At 42.9% G+C, this 22194-nt stretch overlaps 1 protein-coding gene across 3 annotated transcripts in view; it reads right to left on the bottom strand.

Moving 5' to 3' along the window:
* CPNE4 (copine 4) overlaps window positions 1-22194 on the bottom strand; it is a 583236-nt gene that overhangs the window by 18272 nt on the left and 542770 nt on the right. For all 3 annotated transcript variants that reach the window (XM_060298612.1, XM_060298611.1, XM_030876424.2), the window contains 3 exons: window positions 21257-21343; window positions 18437-18496; window positions 6245-6378 (listed from right to left, as the gene is read on the bottom strand). In XM_060298612.1, the coding sequence (XP_060154595.1) occupies window positions 6245-6378; window positions 18437-18496; window positions 21257-21343 (281 nt within the window). The remainder of the gene's footprint in view (window positions 1-6244; window positions 6379-18436; window positions 18497-21256; window positions 21344-22194) is intronic.

Genomic DNA, 22194 nt, shown 5'->3' with positions numbered 1-22194 from the left:
ATGATAAATAGAAAATCATAAAATCTTATAAAGGATTAACCACAGCTCTGAGAAAAAAATACTTCTGGTCCTTGGAAATACTGAAATACTTTGTCTCAGAAATTCCTTCTTAGCCAAGACAAGGGTGAGAAGATGTGGGGAGGAATCAGCAAGGGAGATTTTAGAGGTACTTTCTAGTTAAGTCTGGAAGAAAACTGTTCTGGGTGGAGGATGGTCCTGCTTCTTCCAACTCGGATGGCTCAGAAGTCAAAACAGAGAAACCTAGAAGGCTCCACATTTTTTAATTTCTTTGATAAGTTTAGGAGGGGTGAGATTTAATATTCCACCCATTTCTAATCACAAAACCAGTGTTCCAGATGTAATGATATTCCTTTTAACCCTTCAAGCCACCCTTGTGGATTTAAGCTTGCTGAGCATGATGCACTGTTATATAACCGAGTTTCAAGAGTATGGAGGTAGGGAAAATGCCTCACCTACAAGGGGAATAATTAATGAATCAGGATGGTCTCAGTTATCTGAAGTCACAAAGACTCTAATAAACATACTAAAGAAAAAAATTCAAGCCTAAGCACAATAGATTTAAGCATTCATTTTCCCTGATTAGACATAGAACTAGGAAGAGAGGAGTCTTATTATGCAAGAGGCAAGGGAAGGCAAGCTGAGCACACAAGCAAGCATCAGCATGCCAACACATCAGGGAACTTAAGATAGGATTCAGCAGCACTGAGTAAAGGGGTCATTTAGCAATTATTGAGGACTTGATTGGTAGAAACTTCCAACCTGGAAAATTCAGGGCAAATCACCACATTGCTGAAGGCAGTATTTCTTACTATTGGAATAAAATAGTATAAAATACTATCTAAGAGCCCAGGGTCTTCAGTCGCAGTGAGCTTGACGTCTTGAACTTCTTAGGGAAAGAACTTGATCAGATGACCTGCAGACGGAAGATGCATTTTTACCCTCCCTGGTAAGGAAAAGTGGGCTAAAGCAAGAGATTAATAAAAGAAAAGACAAATGACTGTGTCCATAAGGAAATGGAGATGAACTCAGAGCAAAATAGCATTTCAGAACAACTAGACATTTAATGAAGGCTGTTCTCTAAAGCAGTGGTCTTAAAGCTAGGGTACATGGACATGCAAAGCCCTTCGAGGGATATGAGAGCATGGCTTCTTTGTTTTTAAGGGAAGTCAGTATTCAGTTCCTCTACCTCCCCATGTATTCTTTACTGAAATTCATCTTCTGGGAACATCTCTGATGGAAATACCTGCTCCTGATTCACACCTCCCCTCTCCCAATTAACCTCTGCTCACCCACTAGGAATCTCAGCCACCATGGTGAGTTGCTCCCCAGTGTAAAAGCTCCACAGCAGAAAATAAAGAGACACTTCCTGATGTGAACGACTCACTAGCAAACAAATCCTTTTGTAAGTCAGATAGTTTTGCTCATTTTTGCTTTAAAAAAATTGTAGGAAGTGCTGATGTCAGGTGGTAGATCATTAAAAATACCTTTTGATGATAGATATGTAATTTTTTGATATAAAATTTAGAATTGAAAGAATTACATAATACTCGTAGGCAAACTCTTTCCATTACCACGGACTTATAAAAACAAGCTTTCTTAGTATTTACATTGATAAAAACAAAAAATTGGATTAGTATTGATGCTAGATTTTCCCAGTCTGGTGATAGGTAGCAGTCATCCACAGATATGTAAGCTAATTGGGAAAATAACCTACTATCTGTTTCACTAAGATTTTTTCATTTCTATTTTTTATAGGCAATAATCAGGTGTTGAACTTTCACAAATATTTATGATCAATTACACACTAATAAGGATTATAATAAGAACTAAACCAGAAGATATTTTTAAATACTTTGAATCTTTTCATTACAGTAAATTTTAGAGATTGGAAACTTAAAATTTTATATTCATATTTTAGTTAAAGACATGTGATACAGTGATCAATAAAGGAATTTCAAACCAAATTTTTAAAGATACATTGGAATGAAGTTCTATGGGGGAAGGGAATGTAAATATGAGCTCATGAAAAAGAAGAAACAAAATTCTCAGCTCAAACTGATGAAATTGATCGCGCATTTTTTAAATGGACGATGGTAGGTATCAAATAGCTATGGCATTTAGATTCTGCTGGATGCATTTGCAAGAGTTAGGTAAGAGTTTTATTTTTAAATGTCCATATTTACATTACACTAGAATTTTCATTCTTTGTCACTATTTAAACTCTTGATGGAAAATGTTAGATTTCAATGCAAAAGTGTGTGAGGGCTATATGTTTTAACACTCTTTTTACAAGTATGTGAGCCAAAAAATTTTAAAGGTCATTAGTCCAAAATGACTTTTAAGTCTGACACTATAGTCCTTTTCCCTTTTGTGTAAGAGTATTAAAGAAAATAGCCTCTATCAAGTATGTACAAAAGGCAAAACTTTTGTATCTAATCCTTACAACCACTCTGCAGGGGAAGTTAGATAAATCTTTCATTTGCAGTCAAGGAAACAAGGCCCAGTATAACATCAGGAGAATAAAGAGAGCCGAGCTGGGATCTGAACCCAGGCCCCCCTGTCACCAGGACCCTGTTGACTCTGCCCTTCATAGGAGGTTGGTCTGGTCTAATGATTCAGAATAATGTGCTAATATCAACAAATAACAGAATTAGCAGAACTCACCACCCCCAGGAGGCCCTCCTTGACTGTCAATCTCTCTTCTCACAAAGGATAGAGTTAATCCTTCCTTCCTCATGCGTCCCCATCCTTACATAGGCCATGTAGGGCTGTGATTCATTTATGTGCCTTTCTCTCCCATGAGACTGTGACCGACGTGAGGGGAAACCATGCTTATTAATCTCTCTGTGTCTTTACAGCACTGCGTGAGGGGCCTGGCACCCAGTACGTCCTCAGCTGCTCCATCTCACCTATCTCTCCCAATTTAACTCTGGGTCTCAATCCTGGATGCCCATTGGAATTAAAAATCCTGATCCTCAGGATGTGCACCAGACTAATTAAATCAGGGTGTCTGGGGGTAGGGCCCAGGTACCAGCTTGTTTTAAGGCTTCCTGAGTGGTTCCAATGTGGAGCCAAGATTGAGAACAATGGATTAGTGTTGGCAGAGTGGAAAAGGTAGCGCTGTAATGTGACCCTGCCTTCCGACTTCTAACCCAACCTTCTGCACTCAAACATGCCTGTGTCAGTTCTAACCTTGCCTCTGCATAGCTCTGAGCACACCAGAGGAGACGCCTGCCTCAGTGGTTTCCAGTACCCCTGCCTTATTCTGGGGTGGCCAAGCCTATTAAACGTCAGTCTGTATTTGCGAGCAATGTACCGTATTTATACTCTCTTGGTAGCAGCTAGACCAGCCTTTCTATGAGGGACATGGCACGTGGTCAGAGACTCACATCTCTGCTGAGCCCAAGGAGTGGATACCATCTTGGACTTGAGCAGCCTAAAGAGACCAGGTTGTTCGTAGGAGCTGGGGAAGGGCTACAACCAACCGGGAACAGATGAGTTCGTTTGTGAGCACACGCTCTTGGGGAGCTGGAGGGGAGAGAGGGCAGGGGTCTCTCTCTCAGAGGTGCATAGAAAATGGGCTGGCAGGGCTGCCTTCCAGGCTCAGGACCTGAGTCTGGTCTCCCCTCAAGGCCACCCTGAGAACTCTGAGCTTCACGCGTCTCTCAAGCTGTTCAGCTTCACGGATCAGCTCATCATGACCCGTGAACAGTGACTGTACAAGGCAGGAAGAAAACCCTTGGCTGTCAGAGGCTGGGAGGAATTTCCAAGCCTCTTGGGGATTAAAAACCTCCGAGTCGCTGCAGGAGGGGGAACGGCGCCTTCTGTCAGTTTTTATTGAAGTGTTTCTTTTTAAGCAACAACCTCACTGACTTTGATGCAAGAATAAATTAATTCCAAAACCCCAACTTGAAACGTCCTGACTTCCTGTCTATTGTCTTCCCACCCACACAGAGGAGAAGCGGTGGAAACTTGTCAGTTTTCAAGAAGCCATTAGTGTGCCCATTTCAATGCTGAGGTGCCTTTTTTATATGAAAAATATAAAAGCTCCACTGAGCTGAAGAAACCTGTTTTTCTTGGCCAGTTGGGGCTGACAACTTTGGTATTTTATTTTTAAATTTTTAAAAGAATCATTTGCGATGATTCTTCATGTAACCCCAAAAGTGTCATCTCTTACTTTTAGAATGAATCTGTATTTTTGAGGGAATACAAAATCCTCCCCAGGCTTTGTCTGGCTCACGTTATAAAGGGATAACAGCTCTAAAAGATGTGCAGGTCCCTCTGACTGTTGTATCTGCATCTTTCATGCAAGGTAATCAGGAAACAGAAGTTCTGCAGCTTGTCCAGTAAATCTGCTGCAGAACCGCAGCAAGGGCTCTGGGTGTCAGCATCTTAATTTCTGGCCAGCTCACCAAATCTCCTCTTTGGAATTCATTATTACACTGCCTTGTGCCTTGCAGAGTCAACTTTATTACTAAGCAGCTATTGTGTTGTATTAAGTGCTTTTACCTACTTTACCTCTTTTATGAGAATTTCAACATTTAAAAGTTATTAAGAATCCAGAAGATGTTCCCTCTCTTCCTTCTTCTCTCATATGGACACACTTGTGTGTGTATGTGTGTGTGTGTGTGTGTGTGAGTGTATGTGAGAGTGAGAGAGAGAGAAAGGAGAGAATTACTGTTTTGTTGTTTTGGGGATGCAATATGTCCATCTTTTCCCTCCTTGGTAGAAGTCTCCATATGACACGAGCCTTTCTAAGAACCTCCCTGAATTGGGGCCTAAAGAAATCAGAGCTGAGATTGAAGTTGTCTTCACAGACAATATTTCAATGTTAAGTACAAGTATCATTTCAACAAGGTAATTAAAAATGTTATTATTGCCCTCTGTTCCAAATGTGGAAAAGAGGAAGTGTTAGCAGGGGCCTTGTGTTTAGAGTTGTCTGATTTGACTGTACTGTTCATTCATCCCCAACTGGCCACACACCCATCTGAGTTATTGGTGATGAACAGTATGAATCCAGAGACTCGCCAGTGGGAAGTCCACTGCTAGAAGCTTTCCTATTACCTGTCCTTTTGGTTTCTCTGCACTTTCTGGTCACTAGGTTGTGTCACTCCCTGTGGTGCCTGGGTATCAGGTTATCATGGTTTATAACCAATTATGAGACTAGAAAGAACAGAAATCAGGCTATTCCATGAAATCTCCCTGAAACCGGAGGACAGAGTCACTTTCTTTATTTTTCTGGTTTAATAGGTCAATTAGTTGCTGCTCATTACTAACTAGCCCTATATTACAATCATACCAGGCTGTCAACTGAGATTTACCAATATTTATATTTATACTGGTTCTACTTCAAAGAGCCTTCTTGATCAAACATGTGAACAACTTCACCTCAATCTGGAAATACTGGAAAGGCAGAATAAATTCAGTTCAATGTAATTTATGTAAATCACTTCTTACAAGGAATTCTCTTGGTGGGCAAGGTCAATATTCATTATCAAGTAAAAATAAATGTAATACTGATCTGATCTCAAAATCGTGTTTTCTATACAGACTTACAAACACATACACACACTGTCGTGGGCACACACACACCTTCTGTTAAAGTTACCAACAGCTTTTGAGGTCCATGAAACCCCACTATTACGAGCTTACACTGTGGAATGAGCTGGATCTGGGTTTAAATCCTGCCCCTGGGTGTGGAGCAGAGCACAGACCACTTCACCTCCCTGCACAGTTTTCCTCTTCTGTTAAACAACACCCATGACAGAATGTTTAATGTGAGGATCAGATAGAATAGTGTCTAATAAACCAGCGCTTCTCAAACTCCAAAGTGCACGTGAATCATCTGGGAATCTTGTCACAATGCAGATGCTGATTCAAATTCTCAAGTGGGACTTGATGAAGTTCCTAGGTGACGTTATGCTGCTGGTCCATGCACCAAACTTTGAGTAGCAAGGCACATACTGAAACTACAAAAGGGAAACCAAAATCGCTATCCAGTGGTCCTGCCAGCCAAGTAAGAGAAGAAAGCTAAGAAAGTATTGTTTTGGTGGTCAGTGTAGGCTTGGCATGAACTCAGTTTCTCTAGGTGTGGAGAGGATAACACATTTGGGACAAAGCTTTATTCTGTCCTCTCATGAGCCTCAGCATAACTTCATTTCCATTCTTTGGCCCAGGGTCAGGCAAGGGCCACAGGAACCCACAGAGATGGGGAGTCTCATACCTGTCATAGTCTTGGCAAATCTCCCCCACAGCTACCAAGGCCTTCAGGTACTCATTGGGCTGGTAGGGGTGGATGTAGTGCAGGGAACAGCTGTTCCTGGGGTCCCCATTCGAAGCCGTGAAATCTATAGCTACCTGGAAGAGAAGATAGGCAAATGGGTGGATTTGATTTAAAATGAACATATTTCATAGGAATTGTGATTAGCCCTGAGAGAGACACAGCTGGTGTGTGTGTGTGGGGGGAAGCAGTATGTTACACACCTGCCAATAAGCAGAGTTAGAGAAGAAATTCATCAGCTTTAAAAACTAGTTATTCAAATAATGGAGAGGATGTGGAGAAAAGGGAACCCTCCTGCACTGTTGGTGGGAATGTAAATTGGTGCAGCCAGTATGGAAAACAGTATGGAGGTTCCTCAAAAAACTCAAAATTGAATTACCATATGACCTAGCAGTCCCACTCCTGGACATATATCCAGACAAACTCTATTCTAAAAAGATACATGCACCCCTATGTTCATAGCAGCACTATTCACCATAGCCAAGATGTGGAAACAACCTGAATGTCCATCCGCAGATGAATGGATAAAGAAGATGTGGTACATATATACAATGGAATACTATTCAGCCATAAAAACAAATGAAATAATGCCATTTGCAGCAACATGGATGCAACTAGAGATGATCATACTAAGTGAAGTAAGTCAGAAAGAGAAAAACAAATACCATAGGATATCACTTACATGTGGAATCTAAAATATGACACAAATGAACTTATCTATGAAACAGACTCACAGACATAGAGAACAGACCTGTGGTTGCCAAGGGTGAAGGGGTGTCGGGGAGGGATGGAGTGGGAGTTTGGGTTTAGCAGATGTAAACTATTATATATAGGATAGATCAACAACAAGGTCCTACTGTATAGCACAGGGAACTATATTCAATATCTTGTGATAAATCATAATGGAAAAGAATATATAAAAATAATGTATATATATATATGTATAACTGAGTCACTTTGCTGTACAGCAGAAATTACACAACATTGTGAATCAACTATACTTCAGTAAAAAAAACTAGTTATTAATTTGGTTGAGGCCATTTCTATAGTCTTCAACCTCCCTCTCCCCTATGCCCTCTTTTCTCCTTGTCCAAAACAGAACTTGAGATTGACGTCCAGGTTAGAAAACCCAGCATCTGATCCACGACGTCACCAGGCGGCAAGGGTAAGGGTGGAATATTGTAATTCACTAAGAAGAGTCCTTAGTGCTCTCCGGGGAGGACGATTCCATCTCTGAGACCTAGCTAAACTCCCTCAAAACTAAATTCTGTGTTAAAGATGTGGTCTGTATAAAAAAGCCACTATTTTCGTGAGTGACCAGTTGCAGAGAGAGATGCTGAAGTGGTTATAATAAAATTTCTGCCAGAAGCAGCTCTGTGTAAGGCTCATTCATGTAAAAACCCACCCACAACAAAGAAGACACCTGAAGTCTACAGCATTGTCAGTGGCAAGTAGAGAAAAGAAACCTCTGTCTGGCCACCTAGTGGGCATTATCTTTGAACTTAAGTTTTTTCTGACCCCCTACATCATCATCATCTAAATAAAAGTTGACTCACAGGACAATTTTTTTTTTAAATTTTGGCTGTGTTGGGTCTTCGTTGCAGTGCGCAGGCTTCTCTCTAGTTGTGGCGTGTGGGCTCCAGAGCGCATGAGCTAGTAGTTGTGGTGTGCAGGCTTGGTTGCCCCGAGGCATGTGGGATCTTAGTTCCCCATCAGGGATGGAACCTGTATCCCCTGCACTGGAAGGTGGATTCTTAACCACTGGACAACCAGGGAAGTCCCACACAGGACACTTCTTAACAACAACAACAACAACAACAAAATTCTTTAACCTGGGGGTGGTGCTAAAACGGGAAGGTGTATTTCTTCTGATTTCTAATATCATCACCAATTCAATGAAAGTTAACCTAGCAAACACCTCTCCAAAGAAATGCTTAATCTTGGAGGTGGAGAGTGGGGAGAGAGGGATTAAAATGAAAGGAGTTGTAGGGAAAGAAAGGAATGTTCATGGTGCACCCAGCTCAACAGAATCCATTCACTGGCTGACTGATGATAGAAAGGCTCTATTTTCTCTTATGATCTTGTGAATGACAAATGCTATTTGCATAACATTTGACAAAATTCCATTATAACAAACCACTGGAATATCTCATTGGATTTAAGGTGGGATGCTAGTTCTGGAAGGACAGAGGAAAGGGGCTATGTGCTCTGTGTCTGCTTCTGAAAGACCAGACTCAGTAACATTGATGGAAAAAAATGTCACCTCATCTTATATTGTAAGCCTGCAATCAAATCAAAGTAACTGGAAGAGAAAAAGCATTGACTAACAGTAATTCACTAACAACCTCTCTTTTGTTCCTTTGTAAAGTTATTCTTTCATCACTGAATTTTCCCCTTTTCTTCCTCACCCCTCCACAGGACTATGTTGAAAATAAATTTAAGCAGGATTCAAATTCTATTTTCAGAACCTCCAGATGTTTTCAATAAGGGAGTACAAACTGATAAAACGCTAATATAATACTAAGTGTTTCAAAAAAGGTCATATGAGTATTCCCCCAATGCTTAGATGCCCTTACTTTGGACAAAAAAGGGAAGAAGGGAGGGGTAACCTCTGTTGAAACCCTACTATGTGTCAGACACCTGCACTGGCAGCTTTACAGGCATTGTGTTATTTCATTCTCATAAAAACTCTGGGAGGTAGAGATTATTATTCCTTTTTATTGATGAATCTGATGCTCAAAGGTGATGAAGGTCACAAAGTCATAGGGGATGGAGCTGGGTTTAAACCCAAGTCTATATGGTTCCAAAGACTCTGCTCCTTCATCATATCATTATACACCCAAGAGAATGAGTAAGTCTGTGACTGGGATGTCCAGACATCTCGTGGGCATGTTTTATTCTTATGAAGGATGAGGAGATTTGGCCTGGAGGTAGGGATATTAACCAGGAGGCAACTACAGTAATTTAGGAGAGAAGAAATACCTTGAATGAACAACACTTTATGACCAAAGCAACTGCAAAAGGTAGGAAAACAGCAACTAAAGTGTGTGTATATGTGTGTGTGTGCGTGTGTGTGTGTATGAAGAACAGTGGGAGTTAATTTCTTCTGTACAGCAAAGTGACTCAGTTATACATATAAATATTTTTTCATATATTTTCTATTATGGTTTGTCACAGGATATTGAAAATATAGTTCTCTGTGTTATACAGTAGGACCTTGTTATTTATCCATTCTATATATAATAATAGTTTGCCTCTGCTAATCCCAGATTCCCATTCCTCCCCTCCCTTACCCCCCCACCTATGTCTGTGAGTGTTTTTGTTTTGCAGATATGTTGATTTGTATTGTATTTTAGATTCCACATATAAGTGATATCATACAGTATAATCAAGTATACTTCAATAAAATAAAAAAAACAGAATGGATAAACAACAAAGTCCTACTGTAGAGCACAGGGAACTATATTCAATATCCTATGATAAACCATAATGGAAAAAAATGTGAAAAAGAAAGTATGTATATGTATAACTGAATCACTTTGTTATGCAGCAAAAATTAATACAACATTGCAAATCAACTACACTTCACTAAAAACATTAAAAGAAAAAAAAACATTTAAAAAGAAAAAAAACCTGAAACAGTGGGAGAATGGGTTACTGAGGACGACTGGGGGTGACCTAAAAGGACCAGTGAAATCCAGTATCTTCTGAGATAGATTTCATCCTGAAGGTGAAAGCCAAGCCACTGAAGAAAAGAGAGGAAGACAACATGAACTGTGGTGAAAAGCTAGTTAAGGCGGCAGGAGTGGTGTTGGGGAGCCTACGTGCATTTTGTGAACGAGAAGGAGGTGTAAAGCATTCCAGGTCTCACCCATGGGGCCCCAACCAGACAGAGGTCCAGATACATGCAGAGAATCCCTGGAAAACTTCTCCAAGGAGGACACTCGAGAGGTACCTGAGAGACAGTGTTTGGAGAAATCAAACATCTCAGGGACTCTTGGATGTACTAAGCTCCAACACACACCCACCATTCTCTGCCTTTTTGTTCTGATGAGACACACTTAAGAGATCATGGCACCTCACATGTGTACATACTGTTTAGAAGGTAAAAATAGTGCTGGGAAGGCTAGAAGTAAAGCCACCTCTTTCTCTTCCACTGAGGAAAGCACTTTAGAGCTGTAGAAAATTCTAGAGGATGCAAGGATGTTATTATGGAGACAAGCTTGCTTCTGCTCTGATTTATTAATATCATTGCAAGTATTGCAAATCACTGGCAGGTTTAATATTTTATTATTAATAATGAGTACCTGTGGCTCCCCTCACTTGTGTTTATGATTCCCCTCTTCATGGAGCATCCCAATCTACCAGTGTTTCTTAACACTGCAACTGGCAACCTGTACCATGTGTTGATTACCTGATTGTCAAGGGTATCCTGTGATGACAAAAAATATGCTGGTGTCTTGATGTAAAACCAGAGAATGAAATCAGATAGTATAAAGAACAGAGGGAAAAACCTCCATAAAGAAAAATGGCAACTCAAGCAACATAATTGAACATCTTATCTTCCCAGGCATAGGCAAGATACTCCAAGCATGCAGGCACCAAGTGGCAGCATCTGAGCCCAGGTGTATCACCTGGATGAGTACCTGTGGTATGGGGAGAAGTGGATGTAACATCTGGATGAGCTTAACAGATTTTGGCAACAATCTATACTAAAATTTTAAAAAAATCATAGGGCTGGGATTAGGGTAAAGTAAGAGAGGTGACTAGGGCGTAAGCTCAGGAAGGCACTCATCTGAGCTGACCCTACACTTGCCTGATCTGAGAGTGATGCCTCCTTAAATTTTGCATCCTAGGTGCCTCTCTTTCTTCACTCTGGTCCCAGTGCTGGTATATCTTTTCATTTCTATCAACTCTTCATCCTCAGGCTTGGAATAATTCCCTTACGCTTAACAAACTAGGGTGGGGCAGAGATGGTGATGAGAAGAAGATTGTGACTGAAGATATTAAGCATAGAAAACAAATAGGATTCGGTGACTGATTGTGAAGTTGGATGCCAGGTAGGGAAAGGGAGCAGCCAGATCTCCTTGGGGATGGAGGAGATTATGTAGTGGGACAACCTGAAGTTCAAGGTTAGAAGGCGGTATTGTGCTGCCTGTTCCTGGTGGTCCTGTAGGGACATACAAACATGCCCAATGGAAACTGCTTTTTTTCTGCAGGCAGGCCTCTAGGGTTTCCACTCTTCCCATGGGGATGGCCCCCATGTTTGTGACAACCCCAGAGGCTATTCCAGCTCAGAAGATGCTGATGTAACTTTGGGGAAGGGTGTGAACTTAAAAATTACCTGATGAAAAAGGAAATAAACCAATGACCTTTATCACCTACTACTTTCTGTAATTCCCACTGCTCATAAAAATATTTTATCATTTGACTAGACAGTAAATGGACAGTCTCAGGTACAAGGCAGCTAAAAGATTTTTTTTCTTTCCTGGCAACTGATGGTTTCTGGTCTCCTTGATGAGGCTGGAGATAAAATCTCTGTCTTCAGGAGGTGGCTTTCTACCAAGAATTCTCTGCGCTCTTTAAGTTAGCATGAGTGCAAAGAGAACAGAGAGAAAGGTTAGGTTTATTTTAAAAAGCAACAGGGAGGCTGTGAAAGATGGGATTAAGTTGAGAAATAAAAGCAAGAAAATGACCGAAAAATGCCAGTTTGCGGAGGAGGCTCCCGGCTCCTGGCTTCCTTAATGTGGCGGGCTTGCAGAGCTGTCGTTTTCATCTTCTGCTATGAAGCATTCAGGAAAGCCTGCAGTTCTGATGTGCGCTCCCATCTTCCCAGCGGGCAGCCCAGGAACAGGCCTCCTTTGTTTCCCCTTCTGCCCAGGAGGTCTCGCTCTTCATTAAGCAGAGCCATGAGCAGTTTTGCAAAACTTTGTAAAGTAAGAAAGCAAAATGCTTGCTTCCTCCATGCTGCCAAGTCCCTAGTGTGGGGAACTGCTTCCAGAAAAGGCTGGATGCTAAAGATGAGTATCCTTCCTTGGACATTTTTAGCTTCTTACCTGAAACGAGCCCAGGCCTCATATCCCTTCCCTGCCGGTGAAAAAATGCGCCCTTTGAGAACCTCCCAGATGTTTTCTGGGGAAAGCTGCTGTGAGCCCATCTCTGGTTAGCTGCCCAATCTCTCTGCAACCTTTGTGATATCACCTGCTATAGGGCAGCTTTTTTTGTTTGTTTTTTAGATTTGTATACAATTTGGACCTATAAAACAAGACTTATAGGTGGAGATACTCTTTAGTCTGGACTATTTCTTAAATAATAGGTTTAATTATTGTGCTTTTCTGTTTCCTCAAAACCCTATAGCAGGTAAAGAAATAAGAACCTAGGCCAGATGGGAAAAACCCCAGAGGTCGCTTTGTTCATTTCCTGGAAAGTGCAAAGCACTCTCCTCTTCATCCCAGGACTCATCCTCATTTCTCAGGGTTCTACACCAGAATCCGTCAGTGTTTAGTCTGGGATATAAAATCAGGATTTAAAACTTAAACTGAGACACAGCTTGGGCATAGGATGTCTCAAGTGTGTTAGGGTCAGAAAAGATGACATGAGAGGACCTTTAAGAGGTGCTCTTTTCTTAGGCTTCAAGGTTAATCTGGGAGAAGCCACATTCAGCTTATTATATTATATCATATTATATTATTAAAATGTAGACTATACAATCAGAGATAAAGGAAAGCAATACCCTCTTTAATTTTTTTTAAGTTATTTATTTATTTTTGGCTGTGTTTAGTCTTTGTTGCTGCACGTGGGCTTTCTCTAGTTGCCACGAGCAGGGGCTACTCTTCCTTGTGGTGCGCGGGCTTCTCATTGCGGTGGCCTCTCTTGCTGCAGAGCACGGGCTCCAGGCACGCGGGCTTCAGCAGTTGTGGCACCCAGGCTCAGCAGCTGTGACTTGCGGGCTCTAGAGTGTAGACTCAGTAGTTGTGGCGCACGGGCCCAGTTGCTCTGCGGCATGTGGGATTTTCCCAGACCAGGGCTCGAACCCGTGTCCCCTGCATTGGCAGGCGGATTCCCAACCACTGCGCCATCAGGGAAGCCCAATACCCTCTTTAATTTTAAAAAAATTACAAATAATAAAAAGGGCCAACTGAATATAATAAGAAAAAAATGACCACTCAGGATTCTACTAGTCTGGTAAGTCATATTTTTTCTTTTTAGTTATATACAATATATATATCCAAAATATTTTTAAAATTTATATATAAAACATACAATATAATTATATATAAACATTTAACATAGTTGTAATCATAGGGTAGCTTTGCTTTATGTTCTTTTTTTCTTCACTTAACACTATGACATAAACATATTCTCATGTTATTACCAATCATTATAATTACCACTTAAAATGGCTTTATCATAGTCCACCTAAATGAGAAACTGCGATTTATATAGCTATTAACTTATTGTTGGACATTTGTGTTGCTTACAACCTGTTTCTGTGAAAATTCATTTTACAATGAACATTTTTTTGCATCTGGAAAGGCAATAACTGTCAAAAGAAACATTGAATTCTTCTATCATTTTCTCTTCAAATATCTTATGGAGTCGGCCTCATCTATGTTGTCTGTAGTTGTGTATTTTGTATATGAAATTCTGGTATCTGGTTTTCCTTTTAGCTGCCATGTGCCAAACACATAGAACCCAATCTCTCTCCCTCGAGTCTCTGCTTCACCTCTGCTCAGGTCCTCCAAGACCACAACACGACTGTTGCTCCGGAGTCCTTACGACTCAAAGATTCACACAAGGAACAAAGGTTGTCCTCGGGGGTGCCCTTGACATCCTGAAATGGTGTGCAGAATTGGGTGTGTGCACTTTCCAGTGAGAGGATATAGATCTTGTATCAGATTTCAAATGGTCCATGTGACAAAAAAAGAGGAAGAATCATCGACTGGGGATTTTTTTTTAGCATCCTTTATGTCCTTCCCTCCCTGGGGCCTTCTCTGCTTATTTCATAGCCTAAAACTCCCCTCTTCTCATCCTCAGGTTGCCACTCTCCTTTCCACCTCTTGCCTTCCCTTCACTGTCTGCCTTCTTGAACGAGTAGTCACACCCACTGTGTTCACCTCCTCATTGTATGTTACACCCCACCTCCTGGGTCTCCTGTCTCATTCTGCCGAAGTTGCTCTTCTGAAGATGATTTGTGCCTACTCATCACATGGCCCAGTCACCATTTTTCATTCTTCACCTCCTATCTTCTCTTTAGCATATGAGATTATTGCCCCTGATCCTGTAACACTTCCTCCTGATCATCTGAGTAACTGCCTCCTCTGGGACCTCCCCCTCTGGCATCTCTTTACTGTTTGCCCCTCTCTCCCCTGCTGACAAATGCAGATCTTCCACAATATTCTGTCACCAGGCCCCCAGTCTTTCTGTATTTTTCTCTTTAGCCATCTCCTCCAGACGCATGTATGTGCAGTTTCCACCTCTCTCCTGAAACTGAGGTCCATACTTATAAATGCTGTCTCCACTGGGATACATGAAAGTACTTCCACCGCATCCATGAGGAAGTTCATCTTGTTGTCTGGCAGCTCCTCTTGATTTCCATATTTCTGTGAATGGGACTGCCATGCTTTGTCTTCAGGCACAAAAGATTTGAGTCATCCTGGACTCATCATTCTCCTGTGCCTTTTGTCTCCTCCTGTATCATAAGTCAAGGCTAGTAGACTCTCTTTCCACAGTGCCCCTTCCTACTGCTGCCCCTCTAGTTACCTCTTACTACCCATCACCAGGATGGCTACAGTGGGTTTTAATGTCTTCTTTCAGAGTCCCTTTCATGAAGACCTCCCAGATTTACTTCCCTAAAGCATGTGCCTGATTGCTCCTGAGTCCTGCCCAAGAGCCTTCTGAACATTCCCACATCCACCTAATTACCTCAAAATTCAAGGCCCTTCAAATTCTCAATCTAAACCATTTCCCCAACAATCCCTAAATATATCCTGCATATTCACATTAACCCAAGTAAGGTTTCAGTATTTATCATTAGAATATATGGATGCATAAATATTTAAGTTCACAGGGGTGCTTTTTAAAGCAAAAACATAGTATCACATTTATTTATCCAATTTCTTCTTTTCCCTAAACCTTATCTCTTCTTGAAGATTTAGGCTTTGATCCACGACCATTCAACAGAAGTATTCTGAGCAACTTATATCAGCCTACTACCTGAAGGGAAAGGTGCTCTGCTCTTGATATTCTTAAGGTGAAACCAGGAGCTCCAGGCATCAGTGGAAGGTGCAAAAGCTTTCTTCTCACCACTGTTTGTAGTGTGTATTGGGCTGAGTCTTGACAGGAAGCAAATGGTCCACTCAAAAGGGATGATTGAGAAGAATTTAATAAAAGGACAATTCTAAAATGTTAAGGGAGGCTGAGTAGAAAGGGTCAAGAGAGGCAGTTAGTAGAACCGAGTAAGAGTAGTGTTTGCAGGGCAGGACACCTGAAGGGAACTGTGTCCTTCTGTAGAGGAATGTGGTCACTGCCAAACAGCAACCTGGGGGGTAGAGAGTGGGGAAGAAGTGCCCCAACTTCATTCTCCTCCTATTGTTTGACCTCTGGCTGCTGCCTACCATTGGTCAAATCCAACCAAAATCCATGAGCAGGAGAGCCCGGCTGATGCACCCGAAGGGGAAGGCCTCCTGGGCACAGGGGCAGGGCCGAGAAGCATGAGGAGGGGAGGAAACATGCAGAACTGTATTCCACTGCTGGCTCCTGAAGGTCTGTCTCCAGAGAGACGGAGGCTCATCCTGGCTGAAGCTCCGGGCCTGCTTAGGAATCTCGGGCCATCCTCTGCGCCAGTGGGAGATTTCAACTCTGGAGAGCTCAGGGGTGGGGTGACTGCAACAGAACCTCGTTCCTCCCTCCCTCTGCTCTGCCTGTCTCTACGCCAGGAAGCCCTCTTCTCATTTCTCATCCCTCTGCCACATTCCCTTCATTTTTCTAGATGGCCTCAATAAAATGATTGGGTATATAATAAATACCAAATTTATTAAGACATGTTATTTGTTATTAATAGTTTGTATTATAGCTTGCCATTTACATTAGATTGCACTGCTTGAGTGATAAGAAATTAATAATGGGAAAGCTGACTTAATTTTAGAGGAAAATGACAATGAGGTGGCTGCTATGTTTTCTTTAATAGAAAGCTCAAAATAGAACACCTAGCAACCTTCTCCTGCGTCCTCCGCCTGGAGCCCTCCAGGAGGAAGGGCTTTGTTGGAGGCACTGCTTGATGGTCTGGTCTCCTCGGCATTTATCTGCACATGCTCCCCCTGTTCACATGCCTTGCTCCAGACTCACTCCAGATCTCCCGCAGGTCGATCCGTGGACCCTGGATGGCTGAGAAGCCGGGGCTGGGAGGGTGGTAGTGAGAACCACTGAGGTGGTCCCTTCCGGCTGGGAGCATCAGCAAAAGTGAGAAGGAGGGGAAAACAAAGCCAGGAGAGCAATCCTCCTGTCAGGTGGGCCACACGATCTCCCCTCCCCTCCCCTTCATGAGTCAGGGTGTAGAGCTGGAAACATTCTGGAGTCAAACTTCAGTTTTCCCTGGGGCCAATTCTTTGTAGCCCAACTCCAAGGGCAAAGCAAGCCCCTGAAGGTTGAATAAAGAGCTGTTCAAAAGCATGGGATCTATAGAATCTAAAACAGACCCAAATTGATAGAGCTTTCCCTTGAAGAATCTATAAATAGTTTTCTGCATCATTTCTTTGCCTAAGAGCATGGGACACTATCTCCTCTGTGACACTGCTGACTCCTCCACCTCCATTTGCCCAGGACAGCTGGAGGCAGGGGTGTGTGCCCACAATGCACATGTTTGCTACCTTCTAAACATGCCTGTGTGTATATGGTGGGGGGGGGAGGAGGGGGGGAGGAGGGGGGAAGGGGGGGTGCTGTGTGGGTGTGTCTTTAGAGAAACTTAGACTTCAAAGAAATGACCAAAATCTATAATTAACTCCTGTAAGCATTCAGGGGCAAATGAACAATGGCCTGAGCTTAGGCAGGACATAGGTAGACCCCTCTGAGGTTATAGCAGAGGACAAGCCTCTATCTAGGGAGATACCTTATCTCAACCCCTCGGGGAACCCCCTTCTAGTCCTTTGGGCACCACTATCCCTAGTCTTAGGAATACATTGCTCCTGTCTACTTTCTTGGGCTCAAACCAATTTCCTTGCCTTCCTCACATGACTGAGCCTGTCTAGGGAGCTAAACAGGGCTGAGTTTCAAGAGTACACTTTTGTAAGATGAGGAACAAATGCTGCACAAATTGGATTCCTCTTGTTTACATCCACGTTGATTTCCCATAGGTTTTAGCAGATCTATTCCTTGTCATCTGGGTATTCTCTTTCTGCAGGTCATGTCTGCCTAAACTTAGTAGGATTTTGAATATGAAGCCACTGAAAGCAAATTGTTCCAGGGCAGATGGACTCACAATCTTGGCCCACCCAGGCACTTAAAAAAGACCCAGTCCACCCCGACCCTCCAATCTGTATTAGGAGTGTGCAAATCCCATGGGCTCACATATTCCATGTAGGAGGTGATCCTCAATCCACTCACTCATTCTATTTTTCAACCTTGCAAGACTGGTTCCCCAATCTTTTGGAATTCTCTTTCTCATTGACTGATGAACCATTTGGATGGCTTACTCTTGGCACCGACCATTGGACATGACATGGATGCTCGTGGTCTGGCCACACGAACACAACCAAGACGTCTGCAGTTGTCCAGTGGGATGCGCAAGCGCGGCTCACTTCCTTCCCGCCCTTTTCACGCAGTGATGGGACCTGGAAACCCACCCACTGCCTCCTGCCTCATGTAGTCATGGAAAGAACGGAAAGCATTAGGCTGGTTGCCCGAACCACTTGAGGTTGAATGGCAGGAATTTCCTGACATGACGCTGAAAACCATACTCACTGAGGAAAACAGAATTATGACCTCCTTGTAAAAACATGTTACTGTATGATATTTCAGCGGTGAGACGTGAGCAAAGCTGACCCAGGGTCTTAACAGACTTTTGCCTCCTCGTGCCCCACACCCAGCACCACTCCCCAATCTTACTCCTGAATAAGGACAAATATGGAAACAACTCACTGTAAACTGGATTTGGCAGCCACCCATGATGTAGTCCAAGAAAGAATGCATCTTGTGGATCTGCACAGGAGGAGGAGAGGAAACTGTATTAGGAACAGTATGATCTGTATACCTATAGATTAGAGGCCTACATTTTGGGGTTATGCTGATGTAGAGGAAAAAGCAGAGAAAGATCTGTGAGAAAAAGATGGGTCAGCTGATTTTGTTCCATGAAAGGAAAGAAAGAAAGCAATGCTGAATTTAGATGGGTCTGTGAGGGCTGCAGCCATCCATCCCCTGCTACCCTCTCTTCTGGTTTACACATGATTTTAATCAGCCTCTGCCTCTGGGGTGAGACTAATACTGTGTTTTCAAGGGTCACCACTGGTTTGAAATGAATGAAGTCTCACACTTGGCTTCAGTTTCGCTGCCCGTGTCTAAGTCCCAGTTCTGGTAACATTCCTAACACCACAGTAATCAAGATGGGCAGCTTCAAGATCACAATTACCTGAGAAGGTCTTTACTGCCAGCTGCCAGCTAGTGAGATTCCTCCCATGCCATGAGCAACAAGTATTAACATTTATTGAGAACTTACTGTACGCCAAGCACTTGACATACATTACCTCATTTAATTCTTAGAACAAGCCTGTGAAGGTGATGCTATTGTTATTATTGTGCCCATTTTATAGATAGAGGAAACTGAGGCTAAGATGATGGAGGTGGAACTCAAATGATGGCGGTCTTGACAGCACAGTTCAACCTTTCAACCTCTAGGCTGGAAGTCAGCAGGGTCCCTGCTTTTTTCCCAACCCCTGGCATCTGTGTTCTCACACACCTTATTGATTTCTAGTCTTAATTTCTGCTTCATTATGATTCTGATGCTTGAGTCTTGGTGACATTCATCTACTTATTTATTTAACAAGGATTTATTAAGCCCCCACCATGCACTGGATGCTAGGGATACAGGGATGTGAGAAACAGGCATGGTACCTGCAGCCACTGAGCTCACAATCTGGATCCTTTTACCAGGACAACTACTAGCTGATTTTTGACCCTCACTTCTCAGACTCCATCTGACGTTCAGGGCAGCTTCTCAGAGACTGACCCATAGAACCCCATGGTAGTGTTTCCAGGCACCACCTCCAGGTGGCACAAATCTATTGGCAGACTTGTCTCAGGGCTGATATTTACTGGGCTCCCTGAATAGTGCCTGCTCCTGGCTCCCTTATGGCGATGCTTTGCCTGATAGTTGGGATACCCTACTACTGTCTGTACACCAAAAAAAATGAGTTCGATCACCATGGCCTTTGAGTGCCGAACTCTTAGATCAAAACAGATATGTGCACAACCACCTTACAGAGATGGATAGTTGAACTGGCTCATCTGGATCTTCTTTTCTCCTGCTGCTATGGGCACAGGGATGGTCACAGGTCTATTCTGAATGTACCAGGATTTGGTCTGTACAGGTAGGTAAGATGACCAGAGACAACTGCCTTTGAAAGAAGAGTTTATTACTCACAGCTCCCCAAGGGACAGGAGGAATGTCCTGCCACACAAGGGGGCCACACGGGGAAGCACTAGGGTCAGTCAGGAGGCAAGAGGAATGAGGGGAAAGCACAGGCAAAAATCTTTATCATGGTTTTTGTGGGAAGGAATGCATGAAGCAAGGTAAGAAGTTAAGCAGGTTTCGGATTCAATAGTTTGAGTAACTTACGAGGCTCTGGGTGATAGGGATGGTCTCTAATTATCTGAAACATGGCTCTGGGGTGATACAGGGCAGGCGGAATATTGTCTTGGTGTGTGAGAGTTCAGGAAAGGGGGTGGCTGGGGGTATAGGCTCTGGATGGATTGGTCTGCATGTCAAAGACAGGCTCACAGGCAAGTTGATTGCTACCTTTAGGAATTAGGTAACTCTGGGAGGGGCAGTTCCTCCTCAGTATGCAAGGCCCCAAGATGTCAAAGCATCATAAAATACAGAAAAAAAGCCATTATTAAAACAGTGACCCCCAGATGGCCAATCATAAGCATTATCTCCTAGTTCCAGTGATTGGTTCAAGGGGTGGGCATGTGACCTAAGCCAGACCCATCAGTCTTTTCCTTTACTATCTTGTTATGTAAGGATGAGTTCTTGCAGCTCCTGGCAGCCAGGAAAGGCCAACTCTGAGTGAAGGAACCTGATATATATAGAGAGAAACTGGATGGCACGTAAGTCTTATGTCATGGAGTCAGACAGACGGAGACTAAAATCTCAGCTCTTAAACTTACCATGTGTGTGACAAACTGGTTACACAATCTCATTTGAAAGTAGAAATCTCAGGGTTGTGATAAGAGTAAACAGAACGTATTATAGTTATTTTCACATAGTAAGTACTCAACCAGTAGCAAAATTATTCCCAGATGGGATTTTCTGCTAAGTTAGAGCCCTTCTGGGAGGAATTTTTAGGCCCTTTAATCTTCCCCCACTGTCTTATTTTCATGGTACCTTCTCGGCATGGCGGAGGCGTCACATATAAAGCAACGAACGCTGGGATAGGCACAGAATAGGTGCTTTAGAAATGTTGGTGACCCCCTCTGGGGACCTCCCTCTGGTGCTGCCCTGGGAAGACCAGGACTCTCCTATCTTTGGGGGCAGGAATGTCCTTGTGGAGGGTATGGTGGCATTGGCCTACCACAGCTCCAAGACCATCCATGCTTACAATGTATGTCCATTAATACCTTGACTTTCTGATTTTTGTTTAAAAAAGATCGTATCTCTTTGACACTCTCTCCTTCTGTCCACACAACCTTCCTCCCAGACAGCCCTAGCTTCATACCCCTGGAAGACAGGGGCTATGTATATACCTTGCACTGATTCAAAATCACAATGCCCGAGTTCTTATAATTCTTCTTCTTGGCTTTGTACTTGGGATTGATGCACTCCCACTGCACCTGAAACAAGAAAGGTTATAGCATGATTGCCAGCTCAGGAAGAAGTGGAGTCATTCGTGACGAGGCCCCTGGGCACTGTTGCAGATGGACCTGAGGGCTGACCCATGGTCTCTAGCTGATCCCTTCACATCTGGAGGGGCAGTAAGGAGGAGTGGTGCAGAGGGAGACTCCGACACTACTCTGCTTGGTTTGAATCCCAGCTCCTCCATTTTCCAGCTGTGTGATCTTTGGCAAATTACTTGATTCCTCTATGTCTTGCATGTCTCCTCTGTAAAATGGAGCTTGTAATTGTAGGTATCTCATAGGGTTACTGTGAGGATTGAATGATTAACCCTTGTAATACATTTAGAACATTGCCTGACACTTATAAATGCTTGCTATTAATGGGACCAAATTAAGCAGCAGAGGGAAGGAGAGATCTGGGGACACACAGCTGAGTAACCCAAATGCTGAGTCTTAGTGTCTGGGAATTGACTTAAGAGGTAGGAAAACTGAGGGACATTGAATACTGGCTACAGGAAGCTGATGGGGATGATGATAAGTTTGCTTAACTTCACAGAGGACTAAAATAATGGATTGACACAGTCACAACGGTGGTGCATTAGATTGCCGGAGAGGCTTCTGTGAGAGGTAGAATCAGAACTGAGGAGGTAGCTGGGAGCTAAAGGGTGAACAGATCTCAACCCTTTCAGCCTACAGAAGGCTTCAGGGGACAAAGCCAACTGCACCTTGACTACTGACAAAGTCAAACATCCAAGAGTCATGGAATGCTCCTGCCTACTATCCTATGGGAGTAGATCCTTGGATTTCTACTCAGAAGACAAATTTTCACACTCTGACAGTTGGAAGTA

Source organism: Globicephala melas, chromosome 4 (assembly GCF_963455315.2).
Source record: "Globicephala melas chromosome 4, mGloMel1.2, whole genome shotgun sequence".
NCBI classification, from domain to species: domain Eukaryota; kingdom Metazoa; phylum Chordata; class Mammalia; order Artiodactyla; family Delphinidae; genus Globicephala; species Globicephala melas.
This window is presented reverse-complemented; position numbering and strand designations above follow the sequence as displayed.